Genomic DNA, 19,056 nt, shown 5'->3' with positions numbered 1-19,056 from the left:
TTTAGAGAACAGTATGGAGAATACAATACTAATGTTAGGGTGTAAGGACCTCTTCTTTACCTCCCTCATGATAGGACGTGCTGTAGACAGTTAGAGGAAGTGATGTTGAGATACTACTGAACTGCGCTTACGATTCAATTCATTCAGAGCTTCTATGGAAATCACTGTCGTCCCAGAGTAGTTCTTGGAAAGAACTTTGTCTGGAGAAGGTTAACAGCAGCTATCACTTGTAGATTAGACGAATTTTTCCTATTTCTTCTTTCGATAAATAGTTGTCGAGCAAATTTGGATAACGACACTACGTCCAACAATAACAATAAAAAGAAACCAAAAAAACTAAACAAAATTGGATCTGTCCTAATATATTACCATTTATTCATTTTTTTGCAGCGTATCTAGTGACAAAAATGGTGTTATTAACTCTCAAACCGATTAACTTATAAGACTTTTGATGGTAAAAGCATTTTTTTCATGTTTCCATACATAAAAAGAATATCTCTCAGTCCTTGAGGACGGGTGAGTAGCTTGTTAGCAGGATTTCCCACATGTCATAGAAAGCTTAACTATCCGCCACTAACTTTCACAAATAGTTTTATTTTTGTACATATCTCCACGCTTCCGTTCTGAAGAAATTAGCCAAACGTACCTTACAAATAAATCATAACAGCGTACCTGCATTTAGAAAATTTTGATTTAAAACTTATTAAGATATATGGTCAGTCTAAATCGTTGATCACGATTTGTCTGCTATGGTAACACATACTTATACCCAACAGACCGACAAAAAAGGCCGCAAGAGATCATAGACTGGAAGCATTCTTCCTACATTACAGGTACCTAGTTCGTTCTCTCTTAATGAGGAAGTCCACTATCAGTCGAATAATTTGCCTACGAATTTGTGAGTCTTTCTGTTTGTATCCTTTAGGTGGACAGCCAACGTCCACGTGTTAGAAGTTTTCGGCATGTAATCGGCACCGACGAAGAGTCAGGTCGGCGAGTTCTCGGACCCTCTGAGACGTTCTGAGGTTACTGTGCAGATCTTGCAATAACTCGACACCACCTTCGTCGATGACCAGTTTACAGTATTTCACAGCTGAAATAGGATCAATTTATACAGATTTAACAAACACAAGACAAGGTAAAAAAAGTGAAAAAACAGAATCCCGAATAAAGACTTTATACGTAGGCGTCTCTATATTGCTCTTTCTTTCAGCCTAATTCACTTTTACTAAACTATACTTGGAAAGTAAGAAGATTGTCACACAGAAGTTTAATGCACAGTTATTTACACAATCTGTAGAGTGACACAACGCTTTTAACTTACGGTCAACATTGCAGAGGTTAGCCAGCGCCCATGTGGCCCAGTAATGTATCTCAGGTGTATCACAGCCTGATATTAACTTTAATATTGGAGCAAAGGAACTGAAGAATGAAAGAAAAAAACAACAAAAAATCAAGATCCGCTTGGGTATTTCTGGTGAGCGCCCCAACAAGTCTCCTATGGGGATCGTGCAGTCAATCGTCCGGATGAGAGTAGTTCTGAAAAAGACTGTTGTGCTGTCTCCTAGACAGTGACAGACGCTTTGACAACCTGAACTGAAGGCATCATCAGTGTCAAGTAAGAAATTGTTTGACAGCTGTAAGTCTGGTTTGTGAACAAAGCGATCTATCTCACCATCTCACCAAGATTGAAACTGACCAACGTCACTACAGTTTTCCAGCCAATACCATTAAAGCAAAGCTAAACAATCCGTTTTTACGGACCAGACTGAAAAACAACTAATCACTTGACTTTTATGACTACTCATGCCCGAACGGTCACATTACACGATCGAGTACATCTGTTGGGTAGCCTGTGGATCAGGCGTGCGGAGACGGGCGCGGAAATTGTGCAAAGGGAAACACGCGTACTTAACTGAAGAACGCCAAATAGAAAACATCGACATTTAGTTTTTTACACCCTTTCTCTCACGTGAAACTCGTCCTTTTCCCTCGCCTCGCACTCCGCGCGCCAGATAAGCGCAAAAAATGTCTTCTATCCCGCACGCTAACTCATATGTTAATCATCTTACCGATAGCTCATTTGTCGTTGTGTTTCAATATCCCATTTATCCACCGTCTCCACCTGAAGAAAGAGCAGAAAGAGCGATCGTAGCCAAGAAAGCGGTTACTAACGTGTGAAAACAATTCCAGAAACCATTAAGTAGACCTCAACATCAACATACCAATCTTCGCAGCGCTTGTGTACGAGACACAATTTGATTCGTCCACATGTTTACTCCATCAAAAGCCAGGTGACTTACTATCCCTCCAGCATTGTATGTCACCTCCAGTTCACCCTCAGTGAGCAACAATTCGCTAACAGGAACAAGTTCATTAAAAAAATTAAAAAGATTCTCTGTGTGCGAGGCTCGTGCGCGATACGATCAAGCTAAGAGAATTAATACTCTCAAGGCCTTAGTCTTAAGTTATCAATTGAGAAGTACATTTTTAGAGTGCTTTTCGAAGGATTTGCGCAAAACCATAGTAATCACCAAGGACAATTCGAACAACGGAAAATATTCCGGGGAAGCAAAGTGAACTCAAGAAAACAAGCCAGCTGTCATAGCACAGAAATTCCGGCGCGAATAACCAAGTCGCGATTTGCGCGACTGGATTTATAACACTAAGAAGAGGAGAAAACCAAAATTAATCGCAGATTACTTTAAGTAATAACCAACTAAGTGTTTTTTTAATCCGCTGACACTTCACTTTTACTGCAATCATATTAGCAGAATTCTTTGGCATAAGTTGACACTATGTATGCTTCAACTCTAAAGAAATGTAGCGATAAGCTAAACTTACAAGAAAACATGAACAACTGGCATCAGTTCTGGTCGTAGTTCAGCCACCTCTGCCACGTTACCCTGACAAGGACAAAATCACAGAAAGAAAGAGGTTCCAAATGTGACTGGAAATAACAGCGGTCTCAATAGTTTTCTTTACACCCAGCACGCAATAGTCATAAAAAAGTTCTACAGGGCCCAGTGGATAAGAATTACCCTAAAGAAAACTTCTGATACTACGATTCCAAAGACAGGTGGACTGCATCTTGCAACATCTACGAGACGCAAAATAATCCAAAATCAATCCCAATTTTCCAGCTCCTATTAATTTCATTTTAAGTCACGAGGGAGAGTTTAGTGTTATATCGAGAAGACACCCTCTAACTGATAAGTTTGTTTCTTCTTGTCGCCTGTTCGATGGATAATGCGCTGACATTGGCATGAGAAGTTGATGCCGATCACTTCTAAGAGGACAGTGGAAAAGTTGTGTAACTCACCATCAGTCCTAACATGTTCCGAACCAGATCTCGTCGTTCGCTCATTCTCTATCAAAAAAGGAACAAAATGAGGAAAAAATATCTTATTGATGATGATGATGATGATGATAGTGACAATGATGATAAAAATAAACATCGAGATTATCAAAATACGAGAGCTAAGGACTTCCCCCCGGTGCACTTCCACCAAGCTGCACACACCGTCAAGGACACCATTTCGTGGCACATCGCCTTGGATCTAAGGACTGGGAATCCTCACGACATTTTCTCTAGTTTTAAAGGAATTCTAAGATACGAAAATCCTACCTCGTGACATCTCGTGAATAGTTCTAGTCCTCCTTGAGCTATAAACAGTGCGCAGTTTTCAGGCGTTTCATCTAAGTAAAGGACAACAGAACTTCATTTTATTAACTTGTTATGTAACTACTACTACGTCAATATCGAACGCCAGAGTTCCTACTCATGACCAGCGTTTGTTTCTAAGATGACTACATCACCTCTCACCAGAGTAGGTAGATATTAATGTGAGCGGCAGTGGAGCTGAATCTGGGAATTACAGGATTTTTTCTAAACTCACTCTACGAGTTGTTTATCATAAAGGAAATACAATTTTCAATAATTAATTTACCCGTCATGTTCCACAAAGCACTCCAACAGCCTTCCATAACGCCACCCTGTTCCTACACAAGAGTTGTTTAGTTTATTAGTCACACCAGCTGAAGCTGTATGCTCATGAAATTGCGAGGCAACCACTACGCAGAATTACACCCTGTCTGATAAAATTAAATGAAAGAAGACTCTCCACAAGTTGCCAATTGTTAGCAATAGATATAAGTAAAGCGGAAATATAGAGGAGCAGGAAATAACTACCGGGTTGTTTCCCATCTTGCATCGTATAATTTGAAGAATTTTCTGCAAGAAAAACATACGTTTGTTTAATGAGAAAATCCTAAATTTATAAGATGATACGAGACTTCAAAAGACACTATTTTTCAGCTTTGTTTTTTTTTCCGCTATGAATCTCTCGTCGTGATTGGCCGTTGCATGATTATGTACAAGAGTTTTGACCGACCCCCTCCCCTCTTAGTTTGTGACGCTTGCGAGTACTACCAAATAAGGTAATGAACACAGGCGAGCAAATTCAGACAACCGGATGCGACAAAAATAGCAAGTTTTCAAAGAATTATAAGTCGTCTGAGTTATTTTCCGGAAAATAAACAAGAAAACGATGAAGAATCCGTGAGTCCTGTGTACCGTTGTGAAGAATGGCTCAATTATTTTGGGTTGGTTTCACAGTTAATAGTTAGTGACTACACCAAATTGAAAAGCACTCTTAAAGGTGACCCGAGTGGAACTGTATCTTACATATGCAGATTGGATTTTAAAAAATCTTAATATCATAACATAGTCAGGCAAGCTCAAATAAAGGACGTTGACTTAAATCCGAGCCTGCTCTAAATATGACTGATATAATATTTCGCTTTTAGTATGATAATGTTACCTCCACGCCCTTCAATTCTCTGCCCACAACAATTTTTGGTGAATCTTGAATCTAAATAAATTGCAGTAAAACAAAAAACATTACCATCTTCATGTAAGATATAACCACTCATCAGGTCATAAGGCCTGAGAGACAGCCAGACTACATGAGAAGACTCATGGGATATTGCCAACTTTTTCTACAATCTTCAACCCTTCCACTCCTAGGATCTCAACTAGGAATTAGGAAATTATAAAACAAGAGGGAAAAAGATTGAAAAAAATATTTCTACTTTTAATGCTATCCTGCCTCTGTGATGATAAGTTGATGTTCAAGTATTTTTTGTGTTTTATTTTTTTTTACCAAGAATGCAATTACCATCATAACTACTACCTAAAGTCAACAATCTTTTGAAGATTTGTTGGGATATTCTGTTCTCAATCATGTTAATCTTACCTTCCCTATCCCTACTTCTGATGCTGTCTTTAAAAATAAAAAAATAGAGTTTGTTTAGATTGCACTCTGTATCCAGATTGCTGCAATGATTGCACAGTCATAGATATCAAATAACCATTACCTGACACACCACCATATTACAAATTCCAATGGCAATCCTCTGAATGAGGTCACGCCTATGTATCGTGGCAGTCCTCAATAAAACTTCAACCATTTTTCTGTAGTCAGAAGGCTGCAAGTAAGCAAAGTTAATTTTGAAATATAAATGAGGGTAAAAAAAATTTCCTGTGAAATACCTGAGTAATACTCATTTGTTGGTTGGTTTGTTTGACAGGTAATGAATCACACTGCAAAATCAGTAAAACTTTGTAGAATATAGGAAACATAAAATTTTGATTAGAGTCTTTGTACAAATGAAACCCCATAAGCAGTTTTTGGTAGTCAAACAGGGGTTGGCTTACTTCTAAGTGGCTTCCATAAGTGAGGAAAATAAAAGGTCAAAGAGGCAATTCACATAAGACTTCACCCTAACAACATCAACAGGGATAGAGGAATAGAAATTCCAGAAGTGTGGATGCCCACAATCAAAAAACATGACAATTTTGATTAGAGTCTTTGCACAAATGAAACCTCATAGGCAGTTTTTGGTACTCAAACAGGGGTTGGCTTACTTCTAAGAGGCTTCCATAAGTGAGGAAAATAAAGGGTCAAAGAGGCAATTCACTTAAGACTTCACCCTAACAACATTTACAAGGATAGTGGAATAAAAATTCCAGAAGCGTGGATGCCCACGATCAAAGAACATGACAACAGGAGAGCCGTGCAACAGCGGACTGCTGAGGGAGCAAATCCCTGATCAGCAAGGATCAAAATCGTTGAATAACAACGAAGCAGAGCAGCAGAGCATCAAGCTTTATAAGATCACGCATGACAAGTCGACTTCATCGCCTGAAGAAGACTAGCAGTATGCAGTTGAAATGTCGCAATCTAATCACACGTGACTACATCGCGAGACAAACGAAAAAACTTAGCTTTTATTGTTATTCACCACAATGAATAACCACAACCTTTTCTACAAAATTAAGTGAGGAAAACTTTCCAAAAGGTACCAAGAAAACAGTACAGATCCTGCTAAGGCTTGAGACAGGACCTCTCAATCTGGGGTCAAGTATGCTAACCACTGACCTATCCATGTTAACTTCTTTAAGGGTAAACATGCCAATGCATCTCAATACTGGGTACAATTTGCAAAGCAAGAAAACTAGAGCATCAATATGAAATTCATCTAGAGCACAAATGTCTGTTTGGATAATACCATATATACTCACCAGATCATTTGGAATTCTGAAGTTGCAAAGAGTGAGACAACAGTTTTTCTGCAACTGAAAAAAATTTCACACCAATGAATCTCTGGACATTAATAAAAGCATATTTCAACACAGGTTACACTGTAATTGTCACACTCAGATTGTGTTTGTAAATAATACCTGCTCCTCCTTGACATGATAATCCATTGCGCCAATAATCACCTCAATGATACGGCTGAGAAAAATAGTCAATACATAATAAATATAGTCTTATTTGTTATAAAAAATGTTACAGTCATGCAGAAAAAACAAAGAAAAAAGGCTGAAATCAAGATAGTTGAAGAGTGTATATCAGTTGATCCATTTGCTACAATTCACGGTAATGGGAAATTTTTGATTATAAAACATACAGACACCTAACAATCTATCCCATTAAGCAAGTCTATTTTAATTCTTACAAGATGAAAGAAATCAGATGCATCTATGCTACAATAGTGAAGAATGCAGTCACCTCTTTAACTCCTCAGACAGATTCATGTTTCCATCATCATCTCTGGACAGATGATACAAAGATGCACTACAAACAATGAAAGGATCAAACAAAAGAGTCAATTAATGACCAATATGAAAATTTTTTTTTAAATAAAATTAAGATTTTCTTCACCTAAATAAACAATTAATTGTTTGGTGCAAAAAATATTTCCACAAGTTTTACACTAACTTTGGATCCCATCATACAAAAGGATTGCAAAAAAATTACATGACTATATGTATCTGGCTTGCTTATTACCTCCCAGCAAGTTGAACAAGTTTATCTTTTGGGTGACTCTCCATGGCACCCAACACAACCTGTACAAATGCAAAGATATAAAAGATATGATGGTTCAAAAAGGAATTAAAAGACAGTTCACCTAAAAATTCTGAGACAGTTCACCAGCACGGTCCAAATTTCATGTCTAATAATGGATCTACTTCACATGTACCTGCACAGCACAGTTTATACATTCCCCCAGTATAAGTCTTGTTAAACATTAGGATCCCATTTTCATCCTCTAATCCTTGACTTTCCGTTCATTTACTTGGATTTTTGTCATGTAAACTTATTTCTCTACCATTAATAATCTCTCCAGCCTGAGGGGGGTTGCCACCAAACCCTTCATTTTTTTAGGAGGGGGAAGGGGACATAAACATCAAAGGGCAAATAAGCTTGAATGAAAGTTCATGACACTGAATCGGAACAAGAAACCTTAAAGTACAGTAAATAACAATAATCAACAGGCTGGTCAGAATTTTCTATACCCTAAAGAACTGTCGTAAGGGAAATGGTTGAATGAGCAAAAAATTTTCAAGCTACATTGAGAAATATGTTAAATTGTCTCAAATTATTAAAGGCTCACCAAGTGTTCAGAACCTCAGTATTTCCCCTTACTAGAAAATGACAGACTGGCACTTACATCACAAACAAACTTTGGGGTGAAACCATCAGCTCTATCTGTATTGAGGAAATTAAACAATTCTTGCAGAGCCTTGACCAGAAATTCAGGTCTGTTGCGATAAATGGACACAGCAAATGTGACCTGTTTCATATTCCTCCTTCCAGACACCTATCATCACAAATTAAAATAAAAGGAATTCCATGTTATCAATTGTACATCCTTGTGTCAAGACCTAAGTTAGGGATTGAGGAGCTTTCACACCAAAATCTGTTGTCATTAAGACTTGAATTGAATTCTTTTGCACTTAGATGATGAGTATTTTAAGTCAAAAAGGAAAACTTATAGTAAACTGAAGGTGGCTTTGAGCATTCAATACAGGTTATGACTTCATTTTTATGTCATATTCAGAGCAAAATCTGCTCTTAAACTAAGTGTCATGGGTTTGTTTACATGACCAGGTTATTTTAGTGAAATGGCTGCATCAAGAGTCAAAGACTAGTGCAGTCCCAAGAATAGACCAGAAGCCTCCCTCTCTTCTTCCCCACTCTCTTGTCATCTTCTGCTTGTATCAAATAAAATCTTGGAACTTCAAATGTTAGTCTGACCAGTAACATATTTACACTTGCCTCATCTGCAGGAATTTCATGAAAATGGCACATATCTGTCATAAACAATCCCAAGAATTTCAGCATCTTTGAACGGTATTGATTAAAGAGATCAAAGTCCCTGTTGCTGAACTTAGCATTACCTGCCATAAATAAAAAAATGGATTTTAAGTAACTAGACAGTGTTACAAAATAGGCTTAATGCATAATGTCATGCTTCTATGCTGAAAATTGAGCCGCAAGCATCTGGAATAGCTGGGTGTTTTTCAGAGTAGACTATGGAATGCCCCTGTTTCTGGCTTATTTTGACAACCCTAAACAAGTAGCAATGGTTCATAACATCAGAGATTCAAAATATCAGCTAAAACAAGTCCATCCTAGGATACCAACTGAGCTCAATATAATAGGAAGTTAGAGATAAGTGCAACTGACATATGAATGTAATGAAGAATCAAAAGTCAAACCTGAAAGGTCCAGCCAATCTAAATTTGGAAGAGATGGCAGCAATCGTTCCAAAAATTGTCTGTTCACCAAGACTGCACTGCAACTTAGAAATCTATCCATTTCCACTATTTCATCTGGATCGTGTTTTGATAAGTCCAGATGTTGCAGTTGGGTCAAATTCTTTAAACTTTCTAGTAACATCTGATTTGACGAAAACAGTTTTCTACAATTGTATAGAGACAACCACTGTAGGGACCTAACAACGAAAAAAGGACAAGAGACGAAGTTTAATTTTTAAGTTAACATTTGGTCGATGGATCAGCATTTGTTCATTGAGATATCATGCACTCTGGAGGTTTTTAATGCAGTAACTAGGGGCAACTTGAGATTCTGGGTGCTCGTCAAATTTCTAAGTGTTTTATATCTCAATGTATGCTCAGATGATTTGTGACTCAATTGTTTTACAACATTTTCATTGCAGAAGTTTGAATGTTGCATATAGAAAATTTTGCTCTGCTACACTTCAATGCATACACATAAGTTCTATAAAGTTCTAAAAATTAGTTTGATGAAAAAAAGCCAAGTGGGTAAACTGAAAAACAGTCTTTGCTAGATGAACACTTATGAGAGATTGAGAAAGCACTTTCTGTTTTTGCTTATTAAAGTAGCTAGCAGTTCATAAAAAAAAGGAGTTGCTGAAAATGCCAGCTACTAGTGCTACTGGAGCACATTGTCCACACTAGAAGAGTTTATGAGAGTTTTTTCATGAAGCAGCCGGAAGAGTTGTTTTTCCTCTCAGATGGGATCTTAACCAATGTCACTCCTTCAATGTAGACTGTGGACCACAAAGTTTGCTCTCTGATAAAGGGTTTGGTAAAATTTCCGTACAGCCCCATACTACATTATGCATTCAGTTCTTGGATAGAGAAAACAATGAAAAAACAATACATTGCCATTGGGAAAACAGATTTGTTTTACAATGGCATGGGGCTGTGTGGAAATTTTACCAAGGGTTCCGGTCCAGAAAGACAATCTGATAAAGACAGTTAACTTGGAACTGAACACCCTCTTAAAGACTTTTTCGTATTTATTATAATTACTACGTAAATCATACCTACGAATGGTTTCCAAAGGTTTAATGCTTTCGATCTCCCTACAACATGACAAGTCGAGATTTGTGAGCATTGCCAGAGTATTTAATGGATCCAGTGAAACAATTTCTGTTCCACTCAAGTTCAACATTCGGAGATTGACCAGATTTACAAAAAACCGAATTCCATTTCCATCGTCTAGCCAAGTGTCTGAAACGTCTAAACTCTTAAGACCAGTCAAATGACGGAGTTCCTTGAACTCAGTAATTTGACGGCAATGAACCATCTTTAAAGTTGTCAGAGTGCTTTTGCATTTAGCCAAAGAAACGAGGGCTTTTTCTGAGACCTCACAATGTGATACGTCCACCTCTCGCAGAGGATGACGAGAAATAAATTCCAGTGCGATGTCTGTTATACGTGCCCCACTCATGTGCAACTTAGTAATCCTGCTTGTCTGAACGTCGGCCAAATATGTCGACACAAAGTCATCGTCACAATGTCCGGACTTCAGCTTTTTACTTATAAGTGCTGTACAAAGATCTTCAGGTATAAAGGTATTCGTTCGTTCATCCCATTTCCTGGACGATTCAAGGTATTTTAAAGAAGACTGAAAACACAGATCAGCGAGAGATGAAACACTCTGTTTGCGTGATGAATCTTTGGTCATCTTTACCGTCAATAACATCAGCACTTTCCCATCGTAGTGCGAAGACAATTCATCAAAAACCAAAAATAGGATGACGAAAATGAAAGTAAGCCACCGAAAGCAATGCCCAAAGGAATAAACCGAGCCTTCGAGGTAAAAAATCCAGCGGTGTCACCCATTTCAGTAAGTCACAAATAATCCGGGCTGGAGTCGTAATGGGGACTACTGTTGTCTTTCGTAGCATTTCATTAGTTCCCAGTTTCTTAGAAAGACTGAAACTTCTTTGGGTAGAGCGGGTGGATAGAGTTTGGGAGCTCATACAATGATAGTGGGATATTTCGAAAATTAATTCAGTCTGAGATAGCCTGCAGCGTAAGCGTCTTATTAGTGCGAGCTAACGTTATAACCTCGCGATTGTTCATCCGGACCGGTCATGTTTGATGTGGAGTTAGGGTGGACAGTTCACCCTACCCCTCTTCTTATTTTTTGACCTTGAATCTACATCTTGAATACTTTAAACGTATGTTTCACGTGTCAAAACACTTACAGGGTGATAGGTTTCTTTGAAGTGCGAAGCTAGTTTAGCTGAGTGTTCTGCTGAGTGTTCAGCTGAGTGTTCAGCTGATGCATGGCAACCCGAACTTTTTGCACTTGAACCAAAAGTAAGACTGGCAGCGACTGGCAGCTAACATACTTACGAATTGTGCGCGTGTCAACTTGTAAGTGAGCTGTCAAGTTGGGGAGACTCAAAGTTGATCAAGAGATTCCTATCAACTCATCTGTTCGTCAAGTAACAAAAAGCTACAATGAGTTAGCGACACATTCCTTGCTTGGAGAAGTGCCTTGTCATTATGATCGGCAACATAAAGCTTGGTACTCCACACAATTTTATTGCATAACTTGATCGACAGCCCTTAAAATGACGCGAAACCCAAAAACTAAGGGCACAAATATATCGTTATTCTCACTCTCTCAAACTGGTCCTTGTTGCCTCGTTTCAATTTAAGAGCTACTATTAATTTTGCTAAGACTATCCAAGCGAAGTCGGGACCAGTTAATTTGTGGAGTAAAATCATATTATTAAATACAATTTTAAGACTTGCCATTTTGGATCAGCTGGATATGCCTTTTCCTCTCAAACGGACATTACTTATCATTTTCTTGAACGAGAAATAGGTGTTACTTGCTATTCAAAAGTGTCAAGGCCAAAGGCAGAGGAAGCTGATGAGGTTTTTGTTATGCTCATTCAGTTTGGCCCATTGGATTTGAGAAGATTTAAAGGTTGAAATAAAATCAGAGGAGAGTGCAGGGGGGGAAAACACCCATCACCTCACTGCTAATTCTCCAAACTTGGTACCTTTCAATTTTGTTGTGATAGCTACGAGAATCTTGCACTACATCAAAACTACGGATTTCATAGCTATACACAGTGATGTATGTAGTAGCTACACATACTAATATACCAGAAAATATTATCACTCTCTATCTATAAGTTACTCCTGCCAAAGGAGAAAAATTAATTGTCATGAGGATTCAAATCAGGCTCAGGTAGTATTGAATTGGGAACATTTGACCACAGCTCTTAGGTTTATTTGAAGGCAAAGAGTGAGATTTTTTACCACATAGCTGTCTATTGGCATGTTGCCTGCATCACTTGAAATTGTGCTAAGCTACTGACAGAAGGAAATTTTCAACAACAAATAATATTCTGCTCATCATACATACTTTTATTTGGCTGTACCGCTACTTAATCACCAAAGATCAGCTTTTTTTACCCATACATCTAGTTACCAAAAAGCGTGGAAAAGATGCAAGTGACCAAGTCAAGATCAGTTGTAGTTTTTTCTCCAGTTGGTGGAAATGTTGGTGCCAGTTTTCTTGGTCAATCACAAAGTGAAGTAAGGCAAAACCAAATTACGTCTCTTGCATTACTTTTCAAACTTATGGAAAATTGCTCTTCTCTAATGTTCTAAGAAAGTACTCAAAGTTCTACTAAATGAAGCTGAACTATGCCAGATATGCAAAACCACCTAAAAAGAACCAATCAGCGGATGTCAGTGGTAAATAAATACAAGGAAACGTATTCCTCATATAATGCAGCAGCACAATACCCTGAGAAAAGGGTCCAATTATCTCTAGACAGATATAAATTAATGTAATTGTAGAAATTTTGTTTGACAAAGTTAATGCTAGAGACTGACCAACCAAGATTGATCTCATTTTCCTGAGAGATGCCTAAAGAAACTATCTTCTTACTAATTTGTCAATGTGAGTTTGTTACGAATTCAGGTAGGTTTAAAATGCACGTTTAAGTAACCCTAGTTTGAAATAACTGAATTTGTTGTGGTCTTGAAACAAATTTGCCCCACAACTAGAACTGGCAAGGTCATACTCAAAAACACTTTTTTTCATTTCACAACCTCTGTTAGTTGTCACATTCCTCATCAATCGTTTTGAAACTCCCTACTTCGATCAGCAAAGTATAGCCCTCAAAGTGGTTCATGGCAATACAGCTTTCTTTGTTATGCATGAATAATGGCCCAAAAAGATAGTAATGTCTATGATATAGATTCTCCAAAAGCCTAATATCTAAAGGGCATATATTTCCTGTTAATGCTGAAATGATTTAAAATTGAATAACTAGGGGAGATCTCCTAAAATATGCTCATGATGTGAAGGTCACATGTTCTTTTCAATGTCTTAAATGGCATCAAACTGAATAACTGTGGAATTCCTAACATGTTCTCATGACCTGAAGGACATGTAAAATGTACTGTATCTTAAATGATTTCAAACTGAATAACTAAGTGGAATTTTCTAACATGTACCCATGACCTGAAGGACACATTTTTAATTCTATGCTATGCCTTAAATGACTTACCTTGACCTATAAACTAGGGGTATATATAGGCATGTACTCATGGTGAGAAGAATATTTATTCCTTGTTGTTGTTGGTTGGAGGTTGGAGGTTGGAGGTTGGGGACTGCTAAACTTAAAGGTAATCATGCATAACCTTGATAGCTGTATGTGGCACTTGTCATAAGTTGAATTGTACTTCAGTGAAAGGGGGCAGGGGGACTTCAGCATTCCATGGAGGAGGGGTATTGTATTTTCAAATGGTTTACACTGTGTGCCAAGAGAAATGTAATTCACAGAGGTTGTTAATAAATATTTTGAGATGATCTTTGAAATATGATTATTTTCTGAAGCTACTAAAATTGTGATATTATCCTTTTTAAGATTACAAAATGATCCAAAGCTCTCACAAGCAAGCTTCATATCACGTCTACCATTTGCAATGAGTATGTCCAATGGAAGCAAGTGTTCATATGTCCTTAAGAGTTCGATGTTTATGAAAACTTACTTGTCCTTCCCAGTTCATCTTGACTTATCTGTGTTCTGCTATTATCATTATTAGGCAATCATCTGATAATTATACTTCTTTCTGGCACAAATGTTAAGTCTTTTTATCTTCTGGTTAGTTCTTCCAAACTTGTGGCATATATAAAACAGTTGTCATCAAGAAAGAAGAGTTGATGTCTTCAAGCTGTTGTGTAGTTTCATTGTTGTTACTTGATACTGCTCCTGTAAATGGCAGTGATGGTAATTATTAGAAAATGTCACTGCTACAATTTGTAGGCAAAGGAGTACTGCTTCTTAAACAAACAGAACCAAACATGAGTGTTACTACAACTGTAAGCAAGTTTTTCTAGTTTAGTTTGCCTTTTACTAAATGGCAAAGACAGTATCCTTTCTTTTCTCCAATCTCCACTCTTCTTTCCTTTAACCCTTTACATCCTAACATCAATATGCATATTCTCCATACTGTTCTCCATACATTTCTTAAGATGCTAACAGGGAGAATCTGTTTAACCCTTTAAATCCCAGAAGTGATCAACATGAAACTTCTCCCTATAATATCCTTACATTATCCAACAAACAGGTAATGAGAACATTCAAACTTATCAGGTAGAAGTTGTTGTCTCGATCCAACACCAAATTCTCATAAATAATTTACTGGTAAATGTGTAGCAGCTAAAGGGGAGAATTAACAATCAGATTTTGGGAGTTAAAGGGGTAACAATCCAGAGCTGCTTTAGTTTGTGATTTTTTCCTTTATTTTCATGACCTTAATTTTTGGGATCAATATCAGTATCTGGGCAACTGCCCACCTACCCCTCCCCTAACCCAACATTAACCCTAACTTGTTATCAATTGGCTGTTGTTGAGTTACGGGAGGGGTAGGTGGGCAGTTGCCCAGATACTGATATTGATCCAATTTTTTTTATTCAGTGGTAATATTACAAGGAGAAATTAGATGCTAATCATTCTTGGGGGTTGAAAAATTAATTTCTTTTATAAGATATACCAAAATAGATCTCCATACCTTTCAGATATTTTTTTCTGTGACAACTTATTGACTTGAATGTTTTATCCACAGTGGTAGAAAAAGGACGAGTGATCCATGATGTTTGTTGTGTTGTGACTTATCTCTTCAAGGAAGGTAAACTCTGTTCAAGGATAAAGAGGAATAAAAGGTGAGAACTCATTACACGATTAAATTTTTTGGAATGGAACTTACACTTCATATGTTAATTACTACAATTGTAGTGTCAGTCTGATAATTTTGATATCAAATTACACACTAACTGAAGGAATGCCATTTTGTTAGGTAGAATTGTCTTCTTCAATAGTTGCTTGAGTTATGTCAAACTTCCAATACCTGCCCTTATGCTTTGTGATTCTGAAATTTAAATTAACTTCAGTTTTGAGTTTCAGACAGTGTGTAATATTGTAAAATAAAGTGATATACTAGAGACAAAGGAAGGAAATTTTGTATGATGTTTTAAGTGTTGCTACCCAGGTAAAATGGCAGGCGGGATGTAGGCGGGATCCCGGCAATCCCACCCAGGATCCCAGGTGGGAATGGCGGGATCCCACCTTTCCCACCTGGGATGAAAATTTGATCCCACCTGGGATCCCGCATTTAATGCGGGATTGCTGCATCCCACCCGGGATCTTAGGTGGGACTTATGCATTCTACCCGGGATCCTGGTCGGGATTTACATATCCCACCTGGGATTCTTTATCTCACCTACGAAAATATTGTTTTGCTGTTTTTATTCTTACAAAACGTTTTTGTGAGAGTTCCAATACTTATGGATCATCCACACACTCCGCAAATATTTGGCATGCGGACAAGACAGAGGTGGTCACTGTTCCCTTCGAGAAAATACACCTTTTAAATGACTTCTTCAATTTGCTTTATTCGAAACTCTGATCTGAAAATATTTTTCAAACATGACTTGTTGGTAGTGAGAAGTACAAACCGAGTTTCTTTTCATAACTTAATTTCTTAAATGTCCCAATCACTGGACCTCCTAAAAAATATTACTTCTTTATATTTTTGGTGCAAAATACAATTCCTTCTTTACATACAAATGAAAAGTACCAGTCACAGTTCAATAATAACAGCTCTAAAGTTTACTTGTTGTTCTTCTCTGAGTCAGCGATCAACAAAATTTTTCTATACCTTGTAGGTCTGGTATAAAATTTTACTTGTAGTATAAAATGACAACCTTGTATCTTCGTTCTCTCCACCCCTTTTACAAGCTCGGGAACGCTTCGGACTGTGCATAACCATTTGCAGACGAGAATTCCAATGCACCTCTGTAATCGCATGTATAGTTGCTTCTGTCTCTCGTGCAAATGTTTTCTCCGTTATGAGACGCACTAGACTCTGTTGGCACCACTGCTAGTTCAGTGGAAAGACCGACTGAGGAATCGAGATGGCTAGCTGTGTTGGAACGTGTTGCTGAACGCTTGTTGTGGTCAAGCATTGTTGATTTGGGTACTGGTACACTGGGATCATCTAGGCATCTCTTATACTTCCTAATGTGATTGGCTTGTGTTGTTTCTCACCTTCGCCGTGAACATAACTCAAGTGGGTTTCGAGTCTTTCTTTCCTCGAAAACTTTCGGCCACAAATCGTGCACTCTTGTTCGATTCTTGTCGATTATTTCTACATAGAGTGAATTCATATCATTATTTATGTCATCATCAAAACATGAATCCAAGGTACCACCATCTAAGAGAGGAGAACCGGTCAGAAGAGACAGAATAATGTTGCGCGCTTATCTTGAGACTGCAATGGGTCAAGCCAGCGGATTCTCTTTGGTAAAAGGTCCACGTGATCATGCCCGTGATCAGAAACAAAGAAAACTCCATTTGGCGCTCATCTTTGAATGTACTTTTCATCGGTTAACCGCTCTTGCTTCAAGTTGTTTCTTTTCTCAACTGTTTTGCTTAATATAACATTTCTTAAGATGTGTTTTATTGTGGTTCAATGGGAAAACGAGAACAGCGTGAGTGTTTTAAATGGAAAGAAAGTCGTTGGCGCCGTGGAATTAAAAGAAGGGACAATTAACAGTTGACATATCGACTGGTTCAAACAACGATCTAGTGGCCGTTTAAAGCTAGGATTTTTAGAAGTTTGTGGTGAGTACAAATTGCCATATTCGTTACGTGATCAAAATCTTATCAAAGAATAGAAGTAACGGCTTGAATTAAGCTCACCTAACGCTCAGCGCAACTGAAACTCAAATAATTCTGAGAATCGAATTGGTCACTTGCATGCTGCAGTTTCCTAAGCTTACACTTTACAATGAAATAAATCTATGAGTAAGGTTTCAAGATTACTTTAGTCACATTTGGGAACATTCTGACCTTGCTTTGCTTTGAAAAATTCGACTGAAGAGAGAGCAGACTTTCAATCAGTACCTTTGTCAAAATTTTGATAACATGAATTATTGAGGTTTTGTCTTTCTTCTATTCTTTAATGCACAACAGCCAATTTTTTTAAACGTTGAGCCTTATTACACTGTAGATGGTCTGCTTAAATGATGAAGGAAAGATAATATGCTGAGTTGTGCTGTTATTCTTTAAAAATATTGGGTTAAGAAATTTGTTAATGAAACAAGTCAAACACATGCTGGTTCATTGCAAATAAATTATGAGATCTTTATCACATATAGTCTGTGTATTCATGTACTTTTTGAATAATTTATGATCAACAGCTTGGTAAGACAATGGGATCCCATTGGAGGTGTCAGTATGTTCTATAGCTAGTTGGAAGGTTTTGGACCCTCAGTGGATTGATGGGGTCTATAGCTCACCTAGAAAATTTTATCCACTTAATTTTAAGGATTAGGTTACAAAAGGAATTGATAAGATATCCTATCTGGTACATTTCATAATTCTGTGGTCTCCAGTGATAAACAGGATCCCTCAAAGGATTTTTCTGAAAGTGGGAAGCCATCTGTAATTTTATGCAGGGTCTAAACTGGGATTGGCAGGATCCCAGATGCAATCCCCCTGGGATATGATTTCCCAGGTGGGAAACTATCTGAAATTTGAGGCAGGATCCCAAGAGGGATTGGTGGGATTCTAGGTTTAATCCTGCCCGGGATGTGCTTTCCCAGGTGGGATGCTATTAGGAATTTAAGGCGGGATCCCATGTGGGATCCCATGCGGGATGTTCCATAATCTCAGGTGGGATCCCATGCGGGATGTTCCATAATCCCACTCGGGATCCCACCTGAAAAAGGCGGGATCCCACCCGGGACACACCTGGGATCCCAGGTGGGACTGGCGGGATCCCACCTTATATTTTTACCTGGGTATAAAGGCAGATATAAAGATTTGAGGCATCCTGTTATCATGACATAGAATATGGAATTAGGCAATGTTTACCTTTGGATGCAGACGTGATGCTATAATGCATCTTTGGGTTTCTTCTCCCTCTGCTAACTCTTCTTGTTGCTATGGTTGTTCCTCTTCTTGTTATTGATCACTCAGGATGCTATTAATTGTCAGTTTGAAATCATGTTCACTTGAAAGATTAAAACATCCTAAGAATCTTATAGAAATCTCATGAGTTCTTGTGTGAGGCCTGCATCAGAAATGTGTTAGAACACTCTCTGAATTTTTTCTCTCATATTGAGATCCTTGATTAGGTCTATTAGGTCTTTTGAGATACTCACCTGACTTTGAATGTGTGACATAATCATAGATGTTCTTGTGAGATTATGGCAAAACATCATGCAGTTCTCATTAGACTCTTTTAGGTTTCTTTACTTTGAAGTTTGTGCAGTTAATACAACTTCTGAGATTCTTTCATGTTCACCCAATACATCCAAAACTTATTAAATTGAATTAAATTTGAACTTTATTTTTTATTTGTCGGTAGGTTATTATTTTCATGCTCAA

General features: G+C 37.8%; 1 protein-coding gene and 1 long non-coding RNA gene across 4 annotated transcripts; both read right to left on the bottom strand.

The window, feature by feature from the left end:
- Positions 1–351: 351 nt before the first annotated feature.
- On the bottom strand, positions 352–11,027 carry LOC113686138 (protein zer-1 homolog). 3 transcript variants are annotated; one of them, XM_089204117.1, is made up of 20 exons: positions 10,165–11,027; positions 9,071–9,306; positions 8,628–8,749; positions 8,020–8,169; positions 7,356–7,414; positions 7,077–7,142; positions 6,746–6,800; positions 6,587–6,640; positions 5,380–5,490; positions 5,259–5,285; positions 4,824–4,874; positions 4,193–4,234; positions 3,951–4,002; positions 3,629–3,699; positions 3,323–3,370; positions 2,845–2,906; positions 2,226–2,358; positions 2,073–2,125; positions 1,325–1,422; positions 352–1,093 (listed from the first exon to the last, which is right to left on the bottom strand). In XM_089204117.1, exons 1-20 carry the CDS (start codon positions 10,824–10,826, stop codon positions 948–950), a joined length of 2,298 nt encoding a protein of 765 aa, XP_089060243.1. In that variant the 5' UTR covers positions 10,827–11,027; the 3' UTR covers positions 352–947. The 3 variants fall into 3 exon arrangements, with proteins under 3 accessions (XP_089060243.1, XP_089060244.1, XP_089060245.1); XM_089204118.1 differs by lacking the exon at positions 5,259–5,285; XM_089204119.1 differs by lacking the exon at positions 8,628–8,749 and having other exon boundaries at positions 10,165–10,598.
- Positions 11,028–14,233: 3,206 nt separating this feature from the next.
- LOC149047180 (uncharacterized) lies at positions 14,234–16,499 on the bottom strand. Its single transcript, XR_016185920.1, has 3 exons — positions 16,368–16,499; positions 15,176–15,299; positions 14,234–14,373 (listed from the first exon to the last, which is right to left on the bottom strand). It is a non-coding gene; the product is annotated as an uncharacterized LOC149047180 (long non-coding RNA).
- Positions 16,500–19,056: the final 2,557 nt, after the last annotated feature.

This window comes from Pocillopora damicornis, chromosome 4 (assembly GCF_964200805.1).
Source record: "Pocillopora damicornis chromosome 4, jaPocDami1.2, whole genome shotgun sequence".
In the NCBI taxonomy this organism is placed as follows: domain Eukaryota; kingdom Metazoa; phylum Cnidaria; class Anthozoa; order Scleractinia; family Pocilloporidae; genus Pocillopora; species Pocillopora damicornis.
Note: the sequence above shows the minus strand (reverse complement) of the source record. Positions and strands in the feature narration are given on the sequence as shown.